The following is a 15,650-nucleotide window of genomic DNA, read 5'->3' as shown; positions in this document are numbered from 1 at the left end:
CATCTTTTTATGAGGATACCTTCATTTCAGTTGCTCAGGGACTACTCAAAGCCCTCTCCCCTTTATACTCCACTTGTGGTTTCACAAGAGTTCCATAAAAATGGCATGACAGCCTCAAAGTGTGCTTTAATTTGGAAACGTGGCATAGAAAATCAAAACAAAAACAAACCTGGATATTTAGCAAGTCCTTCCATGCTCTCCTCAACATTGGATTGAGTCATGTACAGACTCCAGATAGTCTTTACTGAGCAGTGCTTATTAGTGAAATGCTTTGGTTGGGGTAATGGTACAATGCCATTTGGCACCAAGCTGAGTTCATGATACATAGCAGTCTGCCGAGGACTTGATAAACCTCATGTCTTTGCCATCTTCCTGGGCCTGCAAAAACAAGGGGTTTTTTTCCCCTTCAAAACCTGGAAAGATGCAATATATGGTTGGTGGGCTAAGTTTAGCTGGTCCCAAGTTGTGCAGGCCACAACATGGAGCCATATCACATGGAGAAGCGTTAGCAGACACTTTCATGTATTTGGCTCTAGGATGGTATTGGGACACAGTTCTAGAACTCCCCATACTCATGCCTGTCATTGCGTAGGCAATAACCTTTGTCACTTTAGGAGCTCAGAAGATACATAAACAACATCATGGCCATTGATTTCAATGTACCTGGCCTCTTTCCTTTGTTTCCTTCAACGTTCTGCTGCCTGTACCTGCAGATCTTGAAGGATTTCTCTTTCTTTATTATTGCAGGGCCCCATTGGTGCTGCTGGAGCTCCAGGATTCTCAGGTGCTCCTGGAGCCAAGGTAAGAATATGCTTAACAGGAGGGCAGTAACTTGAAAGGCATCTCTGTTACAGATGCCCAGCAAAAAGCATGCTGACATTTTAAACAAAATGCTTTCAGACAAAGCCATGTTGTCCTGTTTGAAGAATACAGCCTGTTCCCTTCTACAACTATTTGTAATTTTCTTTAAACTAATAGGATCATAGTTCAAACACAGAACTTGGTTTGTTCGACATTGTGATTTGTATCCAGTGGTGTCTCCACTGGCACAAGGCTTTTTGATTTGGACGACACATCCATTAGTGGAAAGGAGGGGAGACAACTTTTTCTGATTCCTTTGCTGGATCAGAAAGCATTCTGTCAGCAGAGAGACAGAACTGGATACAGCCCTATGTCAAAAATATATATTATGCTTTGGCAAAGGAGGTGTGTTGGGCAATGTTTTCCCCAAGCCAATATAGAAAAAGCAACGGTTAACTGTTCACTTAGGATAGATTCCTATGAATGCTTTTGCTCCACTGTAAGTAAGAAATATTGACGTAATGTGCAGAAATCACAGAACAACTTATTTCTTGTTGAGATAGTCATGATTATTATTTTTTTAAATGGAAGTCAGTGGGTTTTTATGGGCTGACAAAGGTAGGCAATAATGAAATTCTGGACCTAGCTTGAGAGCAAATTTGCTTTTATCTCAGGGAGACAGATGTTTTGTTGGTGCTTCATATCTTTTAAAAAGTACTATCTTCCTTCATACGGATGTTGTAGTATATCCCTAAAAACAATGTATATCCCAGCATACAACAGCATCCCATGATCCAAACCCAAATGTAAGGATTTTTTTTAAAAATAGGACATTTCTTTCACTGAACCAATTAGAGTAGTATAGGAATAATGTGTGTTGAAATGGTCCATCTGTTCCTCACTCACCACCTTGTGCTTGAAAGGCCATAGCACAGTGGTAGAGAATCTCCTGTGCATGCAGAAGGTCCCAGGTTAAACCCCCGGCATCTCCAGATAGGACCAGGAGAGTCTCCTGCCTGTAACCTTTGAGAGCCGTTGTTAGTCAGGTATTGGTCTGTCTCAGTATAAGATAGCTAACTGTGTTCCTATCAACATTTATATATGCTTGTCATCTCTTCCTCAAATAGGGTGAAATCGGTTCTGCTGGTAACTCTGGTCCATCTGGTCCTGCTGGCCCTCGTGGTGAGCCTGGACTTCCTGGTGTTTCTGGTCCCATTGGCCCTGCAGTAAGTTACATTGAAGTGTCTACCAGTGTTAAATACAGACTCTTGTGTCTAATGAACATGAGCAGGCAGTCATCTATTTTAAAACATAACTTCATACTTTGCTTTTCTTGTGTATTTTTTAGGGTAACCCTGGTGCCAACGGCATTAATGGTGCTAAAGGCGCAGCTGTAAGTATACACACGTCAGACTGAATTGTTTCATCGGAAATGCCTCCCTTAGCACCACAGGGAAAAGAAATGGGGTTCTAACATGTGTTCCGCCTCTTCTTTCTTTTTGGACAGGGTGTTCCTGGTGTAGCTGGTGCTCCCGGCCTGCCCGGTGCTCGTGGTATCCCCGGCCCTTCTGGCGCTGCTGGCCCTGCTGGTGCTAGAGGACTTGTTGTAAGTGACGTGGTGTACAATAGGCCTTTTTTCTACAATTGGTTTATGCTTTATTTTTCACAATCAGTGACCTGCCTTTCCATCACGCGATTCTCAAGGTGGCTTACAAGCGACAGATTGTGATAACATAAATATCCCCCAAATCACACGTAACCCAAGTCTCACAGGCACACAAATGCACACATAACCCAGCAGCCCTTTGTCCTCTGATAGATGGATGGGGCCAGAGTATGCGCCCCTTCTGCTCTCCAGCCCCAGGACAACCAGCCGCTGCAGCAGAACTTTCTAGCAGGAAGTGAGAGAACAAACTCCCTGAAGTTATTCCTTGTCTGGTTGATAAGCCAGGTTGGTCTTCCCCTTCCCATGATGCAATGGAGACTGGTGGCTCCGGTGTCAGTGGGGCAGGGAATCCACTCCAGGTTTTAGTTCGAACTTTCAAGGAGCTGTGAAAGTTTGGCCTAAAACCCGGAGCAGATTCACTGCCCCACTGACATTGGAGCCACCAGCCTCCACTGCGTGATGTTCTTCCTGGGAAACAAGGGGGTTGGGGAGTGCAACTTCCCAGTGCTCTTTGGTCTCCTGGCCAATGGCAAAGACCAGAGTGTGCTTCCCTTCAGTTCTGTAGTTCCAGGGAAATTGTTGCTTCCACAATGGCAAGATCACATGGCACCATTTAAACAGCAGGTATTTGAATTGTCTTTGTACTTAGCCATCCTGCTGGCATCTTGTCTTGCTCTGGCTTAAGGGTGTCTAACTGGGATACAGTTGCCCCACGTCCTTGCTGGAATTTTTGGCATCCTTGTCACATAATTAATATCCAGCTGAGCGTAAAGCAGTGACTGATAATGTCAAACCTTTTGGATCTTTCTGCCTTCAGTTGGTGTAATGCACTGAGCCATTAATGTCTAAAGCTGACAGCAGTCACTGTTACAGATTCTCTCTTTCATGTAATATTTGTTAAGGCAAGAGTTGTAACATTCAGAGCAGCCTCGCAAAGTGATCCTTACAATAGCCCTATGAGGTAGATGAATATGATTATTTCCATATTGCATTTGGGAGGCTGAGGGAATAGTGGAGACGTGGAGTTTGTTCATGAAGTCAAGTCAGGTTTGAACTGCTCAGCTCACCTGTTATGCTACATTGGCTTTTTCGTCCTCCCACCACTCTGCCCCCCAGCCCACCCAACAAACCCATCATCCAGGCCAGTGCTCAAATTATTGGTGCAAGCCTGGTCTTCTTACATTTTGTGCCAGACCCCTCAGCTGCTGGCTGTTTTTTAAGGCTACAGGGGAGAGGGCATGATTTGGGGAACAGTCAGAGTGGGGCTGAGGCTACAAGCCTATATCCACTTATGTGTGGCAAAACCCCATTGATTTCCATGGGCCTTATTTCTGAATGAGCTTGTACAGGCTTGCGCTGTCACTATCGCTGTGTGTGCTGTTGCCACTAGACTGTTTGCTGTAATTCTTGATTGGCTAGAGAACTTGTAGTTAAGATGTTTATAAGGAGAAGAAGAATGAAATATTGTTTTCCTAGGATTCTCACTGTTGGGATTTCTCCTTCTGTTTGACTCTAGGGTGAACCTGGCACTCATGGACCCAAGGGAGAAACTGGCAACAAGGGTGAACCTGTGAGTATTTGCAGCACATAAAGCTGTGATATATTTGGTGCAAAAATGGTTGATTTAATGTTCCCATCATGTTAGCTTGCTTCTCAAGATAGTGACTTATTTTGCTCTGTTTTCAACTCAATAGGGTGCTGCTGGTCCTGCTGGCAGTGCTGGCCCAAGTGGTGAGGAAGGCAAGAGGGGTGCCAACGGCGAGCCAGGCTCTACTGGGGCACCTGGACCTGCAGGTTTAAGAGTAAGTCCTTTGCACAGTGCAATTTTTTTAAAGAAAATCTGTAGTGAAAAGACAGCAGTTCAGGAGTAGAACACATGTTTGTCTGTGTGCGTGTAGAAGGCCCCACGTTCAGTCCTCGAGATCTCCAGTTAAAAGGATCAGGTAGCAATTGACAGAAAAAGCCTCCACTTGAGATCCTAGAGAGCTGCTGTAAGTCAGAATGGACAGAACTAGGCTAGATGGACAAACAGTCTGACCTGGTCTAAGATAGCTTCCTATGTTCTCATGCCGTTGGAATTTATTTTATTTATTTATTTTAAAATATTTCTATCCCGCCCTTCTACCCTATAATAGGGCACTCAGGGCGGCTTACAAATATAAAATCAAACACGTACATAATAAAATTGTCAACAGTAAAATCACAAAAACATTAAAATAAATTAAAATACGTAAAATACAATATATATATATATATATATACACACACACACATATACATATATATAGGGAGTGGTACTAAAGGGACTACAAAGGTAACATTTAATGTAGAAGGCATAAAATCAGTGTCAGGCTCTACCTTCAATCCCTCCCAAAGGCTCTCCGGAACAAGATCATTTTCAGAAGTCTCCAGAAAACCAACAGGAAGGGAGCAGAGCAGACTTCTTGGGGCACCTACCTGTGCTTCAGGGGACATTCTAGTCTGCATCAGCTAAGATGCAGGAATAGGCCATGTCTTGATGGAGGAAGCACAACCTTGGTCTGTAGAGGGCTTGAGGTCCAATTCAAACATTCTTAGTAGCAAGGCTAGAAGAAACCTCTGCCTAAGACTCCAGTCATGGTAGCCAGTACTGGGCTAAGTAGACCAGAGGGTCTGATCTGGTATAAGAGAGTTTTTTTTCTCTTAAACACGAGTCCATCTGTGGCATCTTGTCTAGATATCCAATTTCCTGAAATATTTTCAAACTAATCATGGCATTTGTAAAAATCGCTAGTTGCAAACATGTAATTCTGGAGTTACTAGTAAATGAATTAATAGGAATGAATAATAATTCTGCATGTGCTTGAAGAGTAAAATGGTGTTGTTGGGTTTTTACTTCTTTTGAAGTTGGAGTATTGGTAAACGAAGAGGGCACAGTAAGGCTCATTTTTGCAAGAAAACAAGCACTTCTTGTGACATGCTGGATTTGGTTCTATTAGAGGTAATGTGATGTCCCCTTGGAGGGTTGGCTAGGCTTAGAATCTGGCAGAGATATAAAAAAGATGAGCAAAAGCCCATTGCTTTGTTGCTTTAGTGTGCACAGAAGGCAACAAGGTACTGCACTGCTGAGAGTCAGAAGAGAAAGGAACTAAAGGGGAATAAAATAGGAAATGCAAGAGACAATGTGCGACAGTGTCTTGAGTTTAATTCTTGTGACAGCTTAGTCACATGTTAGATTTTAGTCACATGTTAGAGCTTAGTTGCATATTAGATTTTCTAGCTATTGGATCAATCCTGTATGTGATCTCCTTGCCTGTGTAGCTGTGGAAACATACTGGGTTATACAGATAAATCATTACCTTCCAAATCCATGCATTACCAGTCTCCAGATCTAGTTCTGGAAGGAGAAGCAATCTACATAGACAACATATTCACACATTATTTTTCCAGGGATATCTAGGCATAGAGATTATCTGCAGGAATGCTCCCATTAGTAGACAGATACAATTTGTGAATTGGCCCTGGCCTACCCCATTGGGGCAAACCATTGTTTTTGTCCTGTGAATAACTACCCTATTTTGCAATGCCTTGTAAAAGTCATGATGGTGGTAGTGATTAGCTCATTAGCAAAGTTCACATGCTGCTTGATGACAGCGCTGTTCCCACCACCACACACTCATTATAGCCACAAAAGTAGAATAATGTCTTCTTGAGTCACTGAGACTACCATCTTAGTATCCACAAGGCTATTCCAGGTTATTTTGCACTTGGTCTATTTAATCAGTTTTCATTTGCCACTAAAATCAACAATCCCTATCTAGATTTGGACATAGACCTGGGCAAACTAGTTTTAGATTAAGGGCATATCCAGATAACCCTAAGACCAGCTGTTCAGAAGCACAGTTGCATCCCTTTTGATCAATCCAGTTGTAAGCGATGCTTTGGCCTGCCCTGGTACCTGCTGGTTCCCAGAGCTAACAGAACACAACATAGAACCAGGATAGGTTGTCCCTACCAAATGTAGTGGTCATTTTGAAATGATACCTGCCATTCCAGTGGGGAGATTCCCATTCTCAATGAGGAGCACAGGAAGCAGTCTCCTGGACTGACTCTATCATTAGGCAGGGTGAGGCAGATGCCTAGGAGGCAGGGAGCAGCATAAGGTGGTGGAGGAAAGAACTATGTGCCCCACAGCCTGCCTGGTGACCTCTTGCTGCCTTCAGGTGTTATGGAACATGCTGACCCGTCAGCAATGTTGAAATAAGATTCAATTGCTGGCCTTATCAGTTTCTGCAGATGGAACAGGGAGAAGGAGGGCATTACCTTGTCCTTCACCTATGGCAACAAAATGCGCAGACAGACCATCACATTTCAGCTTCACTCCAGTCATCTTGGGGTGTGCCAAATTCAAGCACTTACTTAACATGGAGGAGAAGCTGGATCTGAGATCTGTCTCGAGAGCCCCAATTCCACAGATTTAAGAGACGTGAACCATCCAGCCCATCGCAAATGCCAAGCATTCCTTTGTAAATCCTTAGTCGTAGCAAGCCTTGCTTTTGCCTTTTGGCTAAAACGCTTCTTCCTCACTTACCAGGTACATGCGTGTTCTTTTTTTTTATAGGGTGTTCCTGGATCTCGTGGTCTCCCTGGATCTGATGGCAGAGCTGGTGTTATGGTAAGTCCTCCTCCTCCTTCTGTTTTCTTTTTAAGAGATGTTCTTCCTGGTGCTGTTGTGCCCTTCCATTTCAGCTGGGATTTTTTTCTTTTGTAGGGACTTGCTGGCAGTCGTGGTGCTACTGGTCCTGCTGGTGGTAAAGGTCCCCATGGAGACGTTGGTCGCCCTGGTGAACCTGGTCACTTGGGCCCAAGAGTAAGTATGGATGATGATGATGATGATGTGACTTTGCATGGGAGCAGAATCAAATAAATGGATGGATTTTTTAAAAAGAAGAAACTGCTTGTATTCTGAAGGTAGATGGCTTGTTAAAATTCGCTGGTTTTTAAAATGCAGTATACTTTATGATGATTAATAATTTTTAGTTATAACAACTGCTTTACTTTCAACACTATATTCACCTCTCACAACAGTGCTGCGAGAATTGTGCTGTGAGATTATTTATATTCCCATTTTGAAGATGTGAAACTGAGGCTGCAATGCACTCTTTGGCTACCGTCCTGTACTAACATAACTGGGGTTAAGTCTCATTGAACTTCATTAACAATGTGGTCCTATACATGTCTACTTTATAAACATGGATTGCACTAATATTTGGGAGTAAGTCCAAGTGAGTTTAATAGGGACATTAATAGGGACATGACAATGATGGGTACATAGACTGATCTGATCTGTCTATCCCTTGTTGCTATTTCCAGTCTGTATTAGTTTCACACATGTTTATTCATAAGTCCATTCCAAACTCTTTCTCCATTAATCTGCTTAAAAAAGGTTTGCATGAAAATTCATAATCAAATTTGTACTTAGATACACATTTTATCACAAAAAACATATTTAATACATATTTTATCCTGAAATGCACATTTATAAAGCATTTTATCCTAAAACAAGCATTTGAAATGAATTTTTATACATTTGTTTGAGCGGAAAACTAAAAATTTGGAGAGGAATCTGAAGAATAATTATGTTCTTATCAATGTGTTAGTCTGTGAGGTGAAGTGCAGATTAGGTCAGTTCACTTAAAAATGCAGACCAAACTAAATTCTCCTCCATTCCTTATAGCAGCATACATTTTTTACTTTGTTTATGCATACATTTGAGTGGGTGTGGTAAGTGTCTGATAGAGGGAGGAGGAATTGTTACATTCCAGTTGGAAATAAGCCAAAAAGATCCTACTAAGGTGAAACATCTGTGCCTTTCAGGGTCTCCCTGGTCAATCTGGAAGCCCAGGCCCTGCTGGCAAGGAAGGTCCTGGTGTAAGTAGCCCACACTTTATTCTACAAAGCTATCCTTTTGTTTTTAAAAAAGTAAATTTTTGCAACAATTACTAAAGACCAGCTTAGAAAATTATAACTGTTTCCCCTGTTGAACCAGGACTTCTGATTCGGTTCTGTACAAGCTTTCTGATAGGTCTCTTAACACAGGCCTGCAGCAGAGCTTCTCCTAGACCAGCCCTCCTCAACTAGCCATCCTTCCGTTGCTGTTGGACTACACCTCCCATCAGCCCTAGCCAGCATGGCCAATGCTCACGGAAGCTGGAGTCCAACAACATCTGGAGGGCATCAGGTTGGGAAAGTCTGTCCTAGACCAAGGAAAGAGAAAGAAGGTAAGTCTAGAGGCTAGGTTGTATTTTATGGTGCTGCATGAATGCAACACAACTACTGAGCAGTCTATAGCATCATGATATTGACTTAATATTAATCAGCAAACCTATTTCCAGTTACTTATGCTGCTGTACAAAAGCTAGATCCAAAATCCATGTAATTTTGATGGAGTCCTTTTCATGACTTCAGCAGCCTTTGGATTGCTGTAGACATGGAATATAAAAGCTAAATGAAGCAACAGAAGAAGTATGCAGCTCAGATAGGTCTTCCAGTTTTAAAAGAGTTACGCACTGGATGTGTGCTGCTCTCAGTGGAGGCAGCCATTTTTAGGTAGTAAAGCTATGTACTTAGAATAAAAGCCATGTGGGTTTCCCCCCCCCCTTCTAGGGTCTGCCTGGTCCTGATGGTCGACCTGGTCCAGTTGGTCCAGCTGGCCCAAGAGGTGAACGTGGCCACGTTGGATTCCCAGGACCAAAAGGTCCAAATGTAAGTGTAATGGAGTTTTGGGAGGTCACCACATAACAGTATGGCAACATAGAGACTTGTCTGCAACCTTGACATCATGTCTTCAAGTTAACGTTTCTGGTATCCCAAAAAGAAATACCAGAGTGATATCACTGTGATGTTAGTCTAATGCTATAGTGCATGACATTGCACCACAGTTCACGTAGTCTTCCTTAAATACTGCTTTGCTGGCATGAGAAGCTTTGGGATTGAGCTGTCACTTCCATTTGTGTGGTCATTTGCTTCTTTTGTTTTAGTTCTGTATTGAGACAATGGACATAATCCAGCAGAATCTCTGATGCACGCACTAGCCTTTGCACATGTGCACTTGAAGGTTTCATTCTCGTTTTCAGTATAGCAGCTTCATTGCCTCATTTAAGTGCAAACTTTACCCCAAAAGGAGACCTTTTTATTTTTTATTTGCAAATATACCAGAAATAAAAATTAAAAATGTTGCCAGCTGACATTAAGAATATTCCATCAATTCCAATTTAAACTCAGATTAATGGAAGCAGTCCATGTGTCCAAACAGGTATCTAAACAAGATTACTTACTTACTTACTTACTTACTTACTTACTTACTTACTTACTTACTTACTTACTTAATTACTTAATTACTTATAAAAAGCCTACCTCTATTCATTAAATACCTCTATTCATTAAAAAAATCAAAGTGGTTTACAATAATCATACATATATATAATAAAAATCCTGTAAAAAATTAAGATCGGAGATAATTGATTATTAAAGAGAGGTATTTTCTTAATTGACTGTATAAGCTTGGCAGCATAAAAAAAATTTTCAGCAGATGTTTAAAAGTTAAAACAGAAGGTGCCTGCTGATTATAAACCATGTGTTTGAATGGTTGCGGGGTGGATCTTAAAACATGGGTTTAACACAGTGTAGGTGGGGTGCTTAACCAAATCCCGAAGCTGCTGATGGATGTGCAATGTTAGGGAAGGTCACCACTGAAACCAGGGGGCAAACTACCTGTTCATGTAGGACTGCTCTTCTTAGATTGTACCACTTCAGACTGAAAGTGGAGCATCAGTGTCTGAATGCTCCTTCTTTAAAATATTATCACTGAAAATTCCCTCGCTGTGAAGGAGAAAGGACCTGCCTTACAAGTTTTATATGGTCAAAGAGGTATGTTGTGTTTTTTAAAAAACAATTGGAAGCATTCAGGCATGTGATACTCCAACAGTAGTTCAAAATGGCACAGTCATTGCCATTTTCCTTGTGATTGTCCTTGTGACATGTAGCTTGGATCCAAGACCACTGGATCAAAGGCAATAATTGAATGAATATAGGATGTAGTTTTGTACATTTGTTCCTTAGAAATGATGCATTAGATGTATTTGACAGGTGACTTAAAATACTTCTGAGTATAAATAAACTTCCCCAGTGCCATGGAAATGAGAGGGCTTGGCAAGCATGATCTAGTAATGCACCCACAGGACTGATTCAAATCACAGGACAAAAGCTTCCTAATTATCAGGTCAAGATGATAGTGGAATAGGCTAAGATGTTGAGAAGGGGCTGTAGCTCAGTGGTAGAACATGCAGGTGCAACCCTCGTCATCTCTAGGTAGGGCTGGAAGAGAAATTTGTCAGAAACGCTGGAGAACCGCTGCCAGTCAGCATTGCTGAGCTAGATGGACCAGTGGTCTGACTCAGTATAAGGCAACGTCCTATTTTATAGAATCTACTTCTCTGAAGGTACTTGAGACAAGGTTTAACAGGCAGCTCCCCTAGGATAGGTCTGACCATAGTTAGCAGCTCAGTAGTTTGCTAGTTCCCTTTCAGTGTGCCATTTCTGTAACACTCGAGTTGTGTACGCAGTCTCAGACAATGCCTGCTTCAGGTTTTGTGGGGGGAGGGTCCTGAGGTAAGATGCCCTCAGTGGAAGACCACCCTCCTTCAGCATCCTTCCCACCATTCCTGCCAACTGCTGGCTTTCCAAGAAGAGTGCTGCTACTTCTCATCCTCCATGCCATTGCTACACATTTGCTCATCCCCTTCAAGCCAAGGGATGGGTGAGCAAGTAGGTAGCATATATAAGGAGGAGGCTTCATGGTGGTGAGACAGGGCACAGACATCAGCAGGTGCCCAGTCATGTTGACCCCTGGCTCTGACTCCAATCTCAAGAGTTCAAGTGGGTCTTTGGAAATAAAGGAGACGCATAAGCCAATATAAAGTAATTTGAGTGTAGTTATTATTTGATCTAATCTGGTGACTTGCTTTAATTTTCTTTTCATTCTGTCCTAGGGTGAGCCTGGCAAACCTGGTGACAGAGGCCACGGTGGTCTTGCTGGCCCACGGGTATGTGCAACTACTTTATGTCCTATATGATGTGCCTTAGTTAGAGGAGTGTGATTTGCACAGGAATTACCAACTTCTAAGACACGACTCTGCAAATTAGTGTAAAGAATTTAGGGAGTCCAGTGCGTGTCTAACTTCCCTGCCAATAGTCGATGCTAATATCATGCACTGTATTCAGTGTGATGTGTGGGTGAGTGGGTGGGTGAGTGGGGGATCCAGTGTGGTATAGTGGTTAAGGTGCTGGATTACGACCTGGGAGACGGGGGTTCCCCACAGAGCCATGAAGCTCACTGGGTGACCTTCGGCCAGTCACTGCCTCTCAGCCTTAGAGGAAGGCAATGGTAAACACCCTCTGAATGCTGCTTACCATGAAAACCCTATTCATAGGGTCGCCGTAAGTCAGAATCAATTTGAAGGCAGTACATTTTCCATTTTTTTCATATGTATATATACTATAGTTATAGACACACACTATATGCTATACCATGTACATGAAAACAGATGCTCTCCTCAGACATCCTTCAGATAGTTAACTTTCCAACTTTATCTTATAAGAAGAAAGCTATCCCATTGGCGTTTTATTTGTTAACTACCTTTTTCTTTATCCAAGGTTTTGTTGTGGAGTAACTCTGCAAAAAATTGGTGTGTGCCAGAAAGGAATGTATGTGTGTATGTGCGCATACATGCTCATGCCATAAGTAAACCTTGTATAAATGTTTAAAGTCAGTGGGCTGCATCTCATGGAGATGCTTCCTGATTCATTAAATAGATAGCCAACAATGTTGAGGCCATTGGAGTTTTAGAAAACCAGTTAATCAGACATGATGTTAATGTCAGAGGAATGTTGTCCATATCTTCTATTAACTAGCACCTCTGTTATTCTAGGGTCTTCCTGGCTCTGATGGAAACAATGGAGCTCAGGGTCCACCTGGTGTCGCTGTGAGTACATGATCACCAATGTTAACCTTTAATGCAAACACAGCACTCCACAACCTGGAATGGCTGCCCATTAATTTCAGGGGAGGGCACTTATTTGCATATGCATTCCTTTGGGCAGCTCTGCAGGGGGACAGTTACCTATTTCATTTTGTGCTATACAGCTTCCTCAGTTTTAATACAGAGAAGAAGTCGAGGAGTGAGAACAATATCTATACATATGCCTATACAGCCACTCCAAAGTCATTAGATGCTTATTTTTTCTTCTTCTAGGGCAACCCTGGTGCTAAAGGTGAAAATGGTGCATCTGGTGCTCCTGGCTTCCAAGTAAGTGAAATCATCATCATTATCACCATAATTTAATCAATATAATTATCTAACAAGTATTATTTAATAAGTATAAGGTGCCTAAAATCTTTGTAAGCACTGTACATATATTAAAAGATAAAACAAAGGGATGGGAAGGAACGAGGAAAGCAAGGGTTGGAGCAGTTTCATCTTCACTGGCTGATGGATGGAGCCAGGTTGGTTTCCAAACTTTGCCATGATGATCTTCTGGGAGGTAGCCTCCCAATGGCTTTTGGGGTCCTGGTCAGTGCCTGAGACTTCAGTATGCCTACCTTACTCTCCTTGATCAAAAATAGTCTTTCTTACTGGCTAATATTAAGGTTTTGGAAACTATGGTTAGAAACTATGCTCAAAACAATCCACCTGAAACATCTCAGTATATCTTTACTCATTTAAATGCAATGCGCAGTGCACTGAGTATAAACATGTTTAGGTGCATATGAAAAGTGTGGTAGACAGTTTGAATGGATGAAGCCATGTTTTTCTTAAGAAGCTGTTAAGGCGGTCTTGCAAAGAGTGTCAAGGAACTGAGCTATCCTGTATAGTGCTTTGTTTTCATTTAAAGAAGTCATCCTTAAAAGCTACTGAGCAAACTTCAGTGAAGGTGAACAAAGGTGGAGTCAGGAGATAATATTTCAAAGCTAGTTTAAAGATTGAAAGAGAAAATTGGGTTGGGTAGAGAACAGAGCTTGGAAAAGTTACTTTTTTGAACTACAATTCCCATCAGCCCAATCCAGTGGCCATGCTGGCTGGGGCTGATGGGAGTTGTAGTTTAAAAAAAGTAACTTTTCCAAGCTCTGGTAGAGAATAATGATGGTAATTCTAGATGCCTTGAACAAAGCCTATAAGACATAAGAGAGCCGCCTCCCCCCCACCCCCGCCCATGCTTTAGATTGTTATCCAGATTGAATTTTTTAACAGTTTATTGCAGGATCTGTAAGTTCACTTGAAACCATTTAAAGTATATAAAGGAACTGTGTGTTGTTTTGTTTTCATCTATTTGTTTCTTTTTATTTTAGGGCCTTCCAGGTCCCTCAGGCTCAGTTGGTGAAGTTGGCAAACCAGGTGAAAGGGTGAGTGAACAACATGCTCATTTGTAAGACGTGTTCATCTGAACACACAAATACAGCGGCCAAAATCCTTGTAGGGCAACTGAGAGTAAGTCTGTGCATGTGTAATACCAGTGAGAGAGATTCTGCTTTTCATCTGCTCTGTGTATATTGGAAGAGCAAGTTGCAATTGTTCTTTTAAAGAGCCATGAGGTTTTGGCTCTGGCTGTATGGTGTCCCTGTAGGGACAGGCTTTGTAGCATGCCTGAGTTGTGGTTCTAGTACTTGTCCTTTACATTTCCGTACTATAATCACAGTGCATGATGGCAAGTGCTTACAGCATGCCATAGGCATAGAGCAGGTGAATATTGCCACATGCTTCATCTGAAATTCCCCTCTCAAACCTGCCCTGTGTTGCTCCAGCCTGCTAGACTTTTTTTTGCTTCTTTGTTTTTGACCTGTGAATGCGGATAATACAGAGCGCAATATGGGAACCACTCTTTAAAAAAAAAAAAACACCAAAAAAACATTTGGCCCCTCTTGTCACTTTGGTCCTTAGGGTCTCCTGGATGTTTATTGTTTGATTTCTTTTTGGATATCGTATTTTGCAATGCTAATTGTAATATTCTGAAAAATATTAATAAAAATATGGTTAGAAAAATTGGCCCTTAGACATTTAACCATTTAGCTAGTATATATGTCTTTTCCTGTGAATGCATGTCTTATTTATTGACCATCAGTCTTTATATTCTTCACACCATTACTTCAAAGGTGTTGTACATGACTAGCCACCTCCTCCTTTTATCCTCACAACAACCCTGTAAGGTCAGCCAGCCTGAGGGATAGAGTGAGTGAATGAATGAGTGATTGGCTCGAGGTCACCCAGAGAGTTTCAGAGGTGTCTGAACCTGGCGCTCTCTCTCAACCAATATCGTAGCCACCACACCACACACTCACTCGTCTTCTTCTGTTATAGCATAAAACTGTATCCTCCCACATTAGAAAAGAGTGAGTGTGGCACTCCTAAGCGCATGACAATTTGAACATACATGATACGTGTACATCCAGAAATACAAAAGCAGATTAAAATTCTCTCTTGTGGTTTGAGACCTACATCCCATTGTACTATACTTTTGATTCCAAAATGTGTGTCCTCTTTTATCTCACTGGATGAAAATATCCTTAGAAATTCTTAAATGACAGTATCATTTCAGACACAGTCGGAGGTAGTATACCTTTGTATGCCAGATGTGGGAAATCACAAATGGGGAGAGTACTGTTGCTTTCGGCACCTGCTTGTGGGCTTCCCACAGGCATCTGGTTGGCCACTGTGAGAACAGGATGCTGGACTTGATCATCTAGTCTAGATGGGCCACTGGCCTGATCCAGCTAGCTCTTCTTGTGTTCTTAGTAAGAAAAATCTTTTTAAAGTTTATCTTAGTCCGTCTCTCTCTTTTGTGTGCAGGGTCTTCATGGTGAATTTGGTCTCCCTGGTCCTGCTGGTTCAAGAGTAAGTTTATTTTTTACTATGCTTCACCATACTCCTCTGTTCCTAAAGTCTGCAATACCTGCCCCCAAGCCTTTGAACTAGGAATGCTAGTTTAAGAATACTCTTGAACAGCCTTTTCCAACCTTTGGGTCCCCAGATGTTGTTGGACTATAACTCCCATCAGCCCCAGCCAGCACAGCCAATGATCAGGAATGCTGGGAATTTTAGTCAGCAACATCTGGGGACTCAAAGGTTGGGAGAGGCTGCTCTTGAATAAT

The 15,650-nt window shown here is 42.1% G+C and overlaps 1 protein-coding gene across 1 annotated transcript in view; it reads left to right on the top strand.

The window, feature by feature from the left end:
• The window catches only part of COL1A2 (collagen type I alpha 2 chain), a 66,123-nt gene that overhangs the window by 20,108 nt on the left and 30,365 nt on the right, over positions 1–15,650 (top strand). Inside the window, exons 12-26 of the mRNA XM_061587788.1 lie at positions 748–801; positions 1,929–2,027; positions 2,150–2,194; positions 2,309–2,407; positions 3,984–4,037; positions 4,162–4,269; positions 7,068–7,121; positions 7,218–7,316; positions 8,324–8,377; positions 9,113–9,211; positions 11,497–11,550; positions 12,436–12,489; positions 12,760–12,813; positions 13,854–13,907; positions 15,349–15,393. Coding sequence (XP_061443772.1) covers positions 748–801; positions 1,929–2,027; positions 2,150–2,194; positions 2,309–2,407; positions 3,984–4,037; positions 4,162–4,269; positions 7,068–7,121; positions 7,218–7,316; positions 8,324–8,377; positions 9,113–9,211; positions 11,497–11,550; positions 12,436–12,489; positions 12,760–12,813; positions 13,854–13,907; positions 15,349–15,393 — 1,026 coding nt within the window. The remainder of the gene's footprint in view (positions 1–747; positions 802–1,928; positions 2,028–2,149; positions 2,195–2,308; positions 2,408–3,983; positions 4,038–4,161; positions 4,270–7,067; positions 7,122–7,217; positions 7,317–8,323; positions 8,378–9,112; positions 9,212–11,496; positions 11,551–12,435; positions 12,490–12,759; positions 12,814–13,853; positions 13,908–15,348; positions 15,394–15,650) is intronic.

The sequence above is a fragment of the Rhineura floridana genome, chromosome 10 (assembly GCF_030035675.1).
Source record: "Rhineura floridana isolate rRhiFlo1 chromosome 10, rRhiFlo1.hap2, whole genome shotgun sequence".
Classification (NCBI taxonomy): Eukaryota; Metazoa; Chordata; class Lepidosauria; order Squamata; family Rhineuridae; genus Rhineura; species Rhineura floridana.
Note: the sequence above shows the minus strand (reverse complement) of the source record. Positions and strands in the feature narration are given on the sequence as shown.